This window comes from Larimichthys crocea, chromosome XI (genome assembly GCF_000972845.2).
Source record: "Larimichthys crocea isolate SSNF chromosome XI, L_crocea_2.0, whole genome shotgun sequence".
In the NCBI taxonomy this organism is placed as follows: domain Eukaryota; kingdom Metazoa; phylum Chordata; class Actinopteri; family Sciaenidae; genus Larimichthys; species Larimichthys crocea.
Window position 1 is genome coordinate 11,787,402 of NC_040021.1, and position 9,629 is coordinate 11,797,030.

Genomic DNA, 9,629 nt, shown 5'->3' on the forward strand with positions numbered 1-9,629 from the left:
ACATAAAGGTCACTGGTTAAACTGTACTGCAGCTTTATTTGTGGATTTTAATGAAAACATTTCCTGCATATTTAAAGGCATTTTAGTGCACATGTGATTAGATGGCAGCCTTCACACTGAGTTAATTCAGCTAAATTCAGCATATTTCTGCTATTCATATTTCCTAACTTACACACATACTGTACAATGACTCGTTACTGTGATATTTTAAGTGCCAGAAACTTCAATTTCCTCAGATAAAGGGCACCTGTCACGCTCTTTGTTTAAAAAAGACACATCTGCAAGTAGGGTCTGCAGTAATGTAGTTGGGAGCAAATCTATGCAGCTGTTTCGGGGGCAAGTTGCTTTGAGGTAAACATGGCTGCGGGAAAGCCCCTCATTATTGTGCTCCGGATGACATTCCTCACTCTTCCAGTGTTTACCGTGGAAAGAGCTCTGTGCCAGCAAGCAGGTGCTTCCTCAAAAAAACTCTTTTGCTTTTCCAGAAGATTTGAGGATTGGATTTATCTCAATCAAGCATAACTGCAGCATTGTTATAAAAGACGTAATGATACATTTTAAGTAGTGGAATAGCTGTACCTTCATTTGGAAACGTTAAAAACTGATTTTGATTTCAGCAGTAGTGTTACTGACTGCTGTTTATCACATCTCCTCTTTGAGGAACAATGACACATTATACTCACAGCAGGCAGCATCTCAAACCTGCTCATATATGAAACTGACTCACTAAACATCTAGAGAAACACAGACAATTTTGACTCCTTTCAAGACTGCATGTACAATTGATTGACATCTCCTTCACCCTCCACTTAGTTTTGTTGCATTAGTGCAGAACAACTTTCACCTTTTCCTTTCTCATGGTGTAATTTGGTGAATGACATAATCCCAACATCGCTCCACCTACCTTCAACCTGAGTGGATATATAATTAACCAGTAGTAGTTAATTGAAAACACCTATGTGGATCTGCCTCTGAATTAGGCATCAAATGTTGATGTTTCTTAAAGGTTTGTTTTTTACCACAAAGGGACAGCGATAGAAGAAATCCAGACAGAAAGCCATAATATATTATGAGTTGATAAAGTTGTTTAAGCAGACATGGAGCAGCATTGGGGTTTCTGGAACAGGATATGAGTCCTATAGGCACTCTCTTTTTAGCTCTGCACGCTCTCCATCCACTGTTGTGTGTGTTATAGCTCCTAGATATTCAACTTTCTTTAGCAGCTGGTCGCTAAATCTGTCTGTTTTAACCATGTGGTGCTGAAAACAGGTATACCTGCTGCTGCTTAGAATAGGTTAATGAGACAGAGACCTAGTGTGGGCCACCTGAGTAGCTCTGCACTGGATTTATCAAATGTTTTATTCTAAATGGGACCAGAATTTAAGTAAATGAAAATCTATATGCAGGAGACTATACATTCATTATGAAAATGTTCAGTCAGACTGATTCTTGTAACTATCTCCCCCTGCTGGAATTTAGAAAGATGGCTGGTTTAATTCACTTCTGTATTGGCTTTACTCATCAGACCGGGAAGATAGTCCACTACTTATAGTAGTCCATGGGTACGATTCACAATGAGCTTCACATGGTTTAAATGCTATTGGGCCCAGAGCTGACTGAAAATGATCTTTGTTTACCACACCCCATCCTGACAGTGTGACTCTGAGATGTATCGGTTGGTATCTTGCTTGCTAACTGGATAAATGTAAACTGGAGTTTTGCGAAGCTTCGTTTTGACAGTAACTGTTTCTCCTTCAGTCATTTTGCGTAGCTAAGCTAAATACAACCTTATTGATTTTTTTTTTCATTCCTCTGAAATGCTGGTGTGACAGGAAATAAGCATACTTCCCAAAGTACTCCACAGTGGTGGACTGTTGCATGCAGGCAGCAGATGCAGTAAAAGGGAGTTTTCCAGAAGCTCCATGCAATGTTCTTGTTAGCATAGCTTGAGAAGTGTGGCTTGCTCTTCACTATGGTGTTATGCAGTCAATCAGAGTGACACCAATTATGTACAATATGTCACATGACCACAAGAGACTGCAAATGGAAACTCTGAGAGGGGCACATCCATCAGTTGTGTCTAATGGGGCTCACAGTAAAGGCAGAATGAATGAAGTCTCAATAGACAGACTGACACACTCATACAGTACCTTTTCAGAGAAGTTGATTATACTTATGGGATAGCTATTATGTTTTCAATTACCATGAACAATTCAGAGACTCAAGTGACCTGTATTCATTGTTGTGTGCATGCAATATTATCATAGCCACCAGAAAAATAACCAATCATCACCCACAAATTCTTCTTCACTGATCTGCAGAACATCTCTGGTGTTCAGTATCACTTCTGTAGCAGATGTTGATTTTGTATTTCATGAAATTTTACAAACAATTTAATTTTTGTATGGAAAGTTTTGTGATTGTGTTGAATTGCTGGACTGTTGAATTGTTTGGTTGCGGTTGTAGTCAACATTTACCATAATATAGGAGTTGTTTCCAGTATTTAAAGTAGTGTTCATCTTTCAACATACTGAAACACTGCTGAATATCAGTATTGTGCTCACTTAGTGACTCTGCATATGATACATATTTTTCCCCTAGAGATAGGTGAGTGATAAGTGATTTGTAAAATGAAATAATAGTGTTTTTCTTTTTTTACAAACTGTACTTGTGTCTCGCATGTGAATCGAAAGAATAACAAAAACTTTAAAGTACATTTAATGTCAGATACAATAAGTACAGTACATTCAGCAAAGGTAATAACCTCTGTACCACAGAGAATAATGTATTTTCTTACTGATATACACTGTTGAATGGTCTAAAATACACAATAGGTGAGGTTGTCGCAATACACAAATCCTGCCATGACTTTTTTTGCTACTTTCCAGAGATATTCATTTTCATCTGGTGGAGAGATCAATTAAAGCTTATAATGCAGTTATTTGATGATATGGTAGAGATGCTTACTCTACACTCATAACACTGTATATTGTTTACCCTCCACCTTTGCTCTTATTGCCATGAACAGGTGTGTGTCTGCATCATAGTAAGTCAAACATTCAAAATGAATATTATCAGCATTTTCTGGCTTTTCAGAAAAATACAATATCAACTAGAAAAATACATAACTTTGTATTACTTGGAACCAAAACTCAAGAAATAATGTTAATTTGATAAAATATATATTTCACAACTATTTGCCCCCCCTGGAAATTATCCTGAGAACCACCTCCATAAAAGCATAGTTTATCATTACTGTCATGTTCTGTCTGAAGCTTAGTTGCAGAAGGTATCACGTACTCAGACATATGTATGCACTGCATTTACTTAACTTTGCATAAAAAGTATGCAAACCACCTACACATAGTATGTACATTCAAGTTTTTAAGATTCCCTTATCATACAACTGTGATTAGTAGTTGTGTGTTGTGCGATCTTAGCAAAAAAAAACTTTTAGTGCTTATAAGTGCTTATACTTCTTTAGTGCTTGATTAACAAGAAAAAATCAAGCTAGAAATAATAATCTAAATCAATCCTGTTGATTTTAACAGGCATCAATATTATTGGCATTCTTGTTATTTTCACCTCATTGTACTCTTGCATCTCACTCTCTATCAGTTCTCCAGGGTCTTTCCAGAGCCACAGTCAACTTAGGATGTAATATTTTTCACAGTCTTTGTCTCAAGGCTTGTAATGTCTTCTTGGCTGTTTATTTCAGTCTCAGAATCTTCAACATCAGCATAAGCGCCATCATCAGATTCTGCCCTCACTTTGATCAAAGGATCATGTGGGATTAATGTTTCCTGAGGTGCTCCATTAGCTGCCTCTTCATTATCTGTCTTGCTTGGAGCAATATCTTCATCAGTTTCTTCCTCTGGTTCATCTGAATCTTCCTCAGCTTCATCTTCCCCATCAGCTGAATCTCCCTGGTTTCCATTACAGTCCATCTCAGTTCCCTCCTCTTTTTTGGAGCCTTCAACATCGTCTTCATCGTTGCCATGGCTTCCATTTGGGATGTTAATGCGTTCACATGGTGTCACATTTGTTTCTGTCTGTTCATTATCTTCATCCACATCTTGCTCTAGCATGTTTTCTAATATTTTCTCCACATCTTCATCTGTATCTGGTTTCAGCTCTACCACAGCATCGGGATCTTCTGTTTCATTTTCCTGAGTTAATTCATTCATGTCACTGCCTTCACGTGTTTGTTCTGCATTGTCAGGATTAGTCTCAGATTCACTGACTTTCTCCACAACCTCTTGAACTTCTCCGTTTACAAGTTGCTGCCTGTTATCTTTTGCAGATTCATCTTCTGTGTTATCAGTGGACATTTCCTTTTGAGGAATCTCATTGCCTGCCATTTCTGGCTCTCCAGATTCTTCAATCTCATCTCCTGTTTTCTCTTTTGACAGTTTCTCAACTGTGGCTGTGTCATCATTCTCATCTACAGTTTCATCATCATTCGTGGTGGCCTCCATTCCTTCTGCACAATCCTCTTCACTGCTAGCAGCAGTTTCCTCCACATCTTCACTGGCTTCCACATCCTGCTCTTTGTCAGATTCATGTTCAGTTGTGTCCGCCAAGTCTTCTGCTGCGTTTTCCTCTTCTGCAGCAGTGGTTTCACCAGCTTCTTCTTTCATTTCATCTTCACTTGTGGCAGCAATCTCCTCATCTCCAGCAACCTCATCTTCAGTTGCGTCTGCTTCAGATGGCTGTTTTGACAGTTTGTCAGCTGTGGCTGTGTCGTCATTCTCCTCTGCAGTTTCATCATTGTTTGTGGTGGCCTCCATTCCTTCTGCACAATCCTCTTCACTGCTAGCAGCAGTTTCCTCCACATCTTCACTGGCTTCCACGGCCTCCTCTTTGTCAGATTCATGTTCAGTTGTGTCCGCTACTTCTTCTGCTGCGTTTTCCTCTTCGGCAGTGGTGATTTCACCAGCTTCTTCTTTCATTTCATCTTCACTTGTAGCAGCGATCTCCTCATCTCGAGCAATCTCATCTTCAGTTGCGTCTGCTGCAGATGTCTCTTTTGACAGTCTGTCAGCTTCGTCAGCTGTGGCTGTGTCGTCATTCTCCTCTGCAGTTTCATCATTCGTGGTGGCCTCCATGCTTTCTGCAGAATCCTCTTCACTGCTAGCAGCAGTTTCCTCCACATCTTCACTGGCTTCCACAGCCTCCTCTTTGTCAGAATCATGTTCAGTTGTGTCCGCTACTTCTTCTTTTGCATTTTCCTCTTCAGCAGCTGTGGTTTCACCAGCTTCTTCTTCCATTTCATCTCCACTTGTGGCTGCAATCTCCTCATCTCCAGCAATCTCATCTTCAGTTGCGTCTGCTTCAGATGGCTCTTTTGACAGTCTGTCAGCTGTGGCTGTGTCATTATTCTCCTCTGCAGTTTCATCATCATTCGTGGTGGCCTCCATTCCTTCTGCACAATCCTCTTCACTGCTAGCAGCAGTTTCCTCCACATCTTCACTGGCTTCCACATCCTGCTCTTTGTCAGATTCATGTTCAGTTGTGTCCGCCAAGTCTTCTGCTTGATTTTCCTCTTCTGCAGCTGTGGTTTCACCAGCTTCTTCTTCCATTTCATCTCCACTTGTGGCGGCAATCTCCTCATCTTCAGTTGTTACTGCTTCGGACAGCCCTTTTGACAGTTTGTCAACTTTAGCTGTGTCGTCATTCTCCTCTGTAGTTTCATCATCATTCGTGGTGGCCTCCATTCCTTCTGCAGAATCATCTTCACTGCTAGCAGCAGTTTCCTCCACATCTTCACTGGCTTCCACAGTTTCCTCATTATCAGATTCATGTTCAGTTGTGTCTGCCAAGTCTTCTGCTGCATTATCCTCTTCAGCCACGGTGGTTTCACCAGCTTCTTCTGTCATTTCATCTTCACTTGTGGCAGCAACCTCCTCATCTCCAGCCGCATCATCTTCAGTTGCTGCTTCTTCAGCTGTTTCCTTCTCATTTGATTCAGACTCATTTGCACTGGTGGCTTCCGCAGCTTCATCATTGTCTGATTCATTTTCAGCTACAACATCAGCCTCTTCTGCTGCATCTTCACTTGTGACAGCCATATGTTTTTCCACAGCACTTGCATCTTCAACTGCATCTTTATCAACAGGCTGTTCTCCATCTTCAATCATTTCTGCTTCCACAGCCTCGTCCTCAGGTTCATCTTCAGTTGTAGCTGCCACATCAGACTCTCCTGCAGTATTTTCATCTTTGGCATCTTCTGCAAGCTCTTCCATTGATTCATCTTTACTTACGGCATCCATCTCGTTCTCTGTACCAGTCTCATCCTCAGTTGTCTCTGCTTCAGCTGGTTCATTTGATTCATCACAGGTGTCATTCTCCTCTTCATTTGCAGTGGCATCTTCTGCTGAATCATCATCACCGGTGGCAGCAGTCTCTTCTTCTCCATCATCAGCTATCCTTGCTTCCACAGCTTCTTCTTCAGATTCATTTTCAGTTGTGGCTGCCACATCAGTCTCTTCTGCTACAATTTCATCTTGAACAGTCTTTTCCTTTGATTCATCCTCACTTGTGATCTCTTTTTCTGTAGCTATCTCATCTTCAGTCTCTGCTTCTTCAGCTGGTTCCTTTGATGATTCATCAGCTGTTGCATCTGCAGAATCATCTGTACCTTTGTTACATTCATGTTCACCTGTGGCTGCAATAGTGGCTTCTTCTGCATTTTCATCTTCAGATATGGTAGTTTCAGCAGGTTCTTCCTCAAGTTCATCCTCACTTGTAACAGCAATCTCCTTTTCTACAACAAGCTCATCTTCATCATTCTCCTCTGCAGTGTTGGCATCTAAACTCTCTGCAAAATCATCGTCGCTGGTGGCAGCAGCCTCTTCAGCATCTTCAATTGCTGCCACAGCCTCCTCTTTGTCTGATTCCTGTTCAGATTTATGTTCAATTGTATCAGCACCATTTTCGGCTGCATTTTCTTTGGATTCATCTTCACTTGTGATAGCAACCTCACTGTCTTCAGCAACTTCATCTTCAGTTTCTGTCTTGCAAGATATTTCCTTTGGCAATTCATCAGCTGTGGCTGTGTCATCGTTCTCATCTGCAGATTCATCTGCAGTGTCAAGAATCTCTTCTTCCACAGCTTCCTCATTCTCAGATTCATTTTCAGTTGTGGCTACCACAGCAGTATCTTTGGCTGCAATTTCATCTTCAGCAGTCTCTTCTTTTGATTCCTCTTCACTTGTGGCAGCAATCTCTTTTTCTACAGCAATCTCATCCTCAGCTTCTTCAGCTGTGGCTGTGTCTTCATTCTCATCTGCACTTGTGGTAGCAAGCTCTTCTGTACCATCAACTGCCCCCTCTTCCACCTCTTCAGAGTCATGTTTACTTGTGAATGCCATGTCAGCCTCTTCTGCTGCATTTTCACCCTCAGCAATCTCTTCCTTCAATTCATCTTCACTAGTGGCAGCAAGCACTTCTTCATTATCAGCCGTCCCTGGTTCTTCAACATCATCTTTCTCTGATTCCTGCTCAGATAAAGATGCCACAGCTGTCTCCTCTGCGGCCATTTCATCTTCAGAAATCTCATCCTTTGATTCATCTTGTACAGCGACCTCATCTTTAGTTGTTGCTTGTTCAACTGGTTCTTCTGATGATTCAACAGCACTGGCTGTATCATCTACACTAATGGCAGCAATCTCTTCATCATGATCAACTGTTCCTTCTTCCACAGCCTCTTCTTTGTCAGATACGTCTTCACTTGTGATTGCCCTGGTGGTCTCTACTGCTGTATTTTCATCTTCAGTTGTGATGGCTTCAGAAGCGTCACCCTTAAGTTCGTCTTCAGTTGTGACATCAGTGTCTTTGTCTACAGCAAAATCATTGTCATTTGTTGCCAGCTCAGTTGGTTCCTTTAATGATTCACCATCAATTTCATCTACAGCATTATCTTCCCCTGTGACAGGATTCTCTTTTTCATTATCAACCATCTCCGTTTCCACAACATTATCTCTGTCAAATTCATCTTCAGTTGTGGCTGCAACATCAGTCTCTTCTGCTACATTGTCATCTTCAGTTATTTTGGCGGTCTCTTCCTTCAACTCATCCTCACTTGTGACAGAAATCTTGCTTCCCTCATCAATCTCATCTTCAACTGGTGTTTCTTCTGCTGGTTCCTTTGACAGTTCCTCAACTGTGGCTGTGGCGTCATCATTGTCTGCCTGGGCTACCACAATAGATTCTTCAGAATCACCTTTACCGGCAGTAGTGTCCTCTCTCTCTGTAACTGCCCCCGCTTCAATAGCCTCCTCGTTGTCAGTTTCTTCTGCTAAATTTAAATCCTCAGCTCTGGTACATTCAGTAGCTTCTTCCTCTATTATATCTCCAGATGTGTCTGGTTTCTCTGTTTCTACCATGGATTCAGCTTCATCTGTGCCTACGTCTACAGTATCATTTTCTGTTCTTTCATCTTCTTCTTTTTTGCTCATTTCCTCATTATTATCAACAGAAAAGACTTTTGCTCTTTCATGGGCTTCTGCTTCATTGTTTACGGACCCATCATCTTCATCATTTACTTCCTTTTCATTTTCTGCAACTGCAAAGTCATTTTCATTGCCACAGTGCACTTCATCCCCTTTCACTTCTTTTACAGCGTTGACAATAACTTTTTCTATAAGTGTTTCTGCTGCTTGTATTTCATTATCATATTCAGAGTTAGATGTACATTTTACTGCCTCTGTTTTGCGAGGGTGACAGTTTTTCACCACCAGAATGCTCTTTAGGTTAAAGTCCATGACAGGTGCAGTATTCATAACTTCTGCAGGAAGCAGCGGCTGTGATGTTTTCTTAATGCATGTTTCGCATGGGCAGCATTCATCATCATTTTCACTGCGCTGGTCACTGTAAGATGTGCCTGTTGCTGAATCATCACTTTTTTCTGTTTGGGATTGTTTGAGTATAACCTGCAGCCTCCGTCTTCTCTCTTCTGCTTGTGTTGTTGAAGCACGGGACATTGATTCTTTAGGTGGTTTTGGTAGGCCTGCTTGACCTTGAATTTTCCTCAGTTCTCTGTCTATACTTGTTTGGATTCTTTTGTGGACCTCAGTTTTAAGTTCACTTATCATTATGTCAAGCTGCTCATTATCATCCAAGTTCCATCGGATCTTAAACTCCCTCATTGCATGGATATAATGTGTCATGAACTGCTTTTCTATTTTACTTAATAAAGTTAAGACCCAAACAGGATCGTGATCTTTAGAAATATTTTTGATTAACTGTGGTCTTTGAACCATGAGATGACTCTCAGAACTGGTGTCGTCATGACATTCTGTTTCAACTTCCTCTGGAAATTTTTGGCCATTGCTTTCATTTTCTGAGCTCTTGTTTGAGGTTGGTGGTGATTCAGGTAGTTCCTTTGGTGTATCATTGCTTCTAATTGTGTCATCTGTTGCTGGATCATCTTCCTTTTCTTTTTCCTCATACACTCCTTCTGCTTCTCTCTCACATGTCCATTGAGCATCTGCTCCTGCTTCACCTTCACAAACTTCTTGTACTTTACTTAATGTATTTGCACTGGTGTGTGGTTGAGACACATCACCATTTACGCCATCGCTACTCTTTCCAGAGCCAGTGGAGCCACTGTTGACATCCACACCAGA

The 9,629-nt window shown here is 41.1% G+C and overlaps 1 protein-coding gene across 1 annotated transcript; it reads left to right on the forward strand.

Annotated features, from left to right (window-relative positions):
* Positions 1-357: 357 nt before the first annotated feature.
* Positions 358-8,303, forward strand: LOC113746878 (putative protein TPRXL). Its single transcript, XM_027284288.1, is given in 7 exon segments — positions 358-451; positions 3,821-4,054; positions 4,451-4,723; positions 6,755-6,901; positions 7,223-7,354; positions 7,637-7,761; positions 8,157-8,303. Coding segments are annotated over 7 exon segments (1,152 nt in total).
* The last annotated feature ends 1,326 nt before the right edge of the window (positions 8,304-9,629 follow it).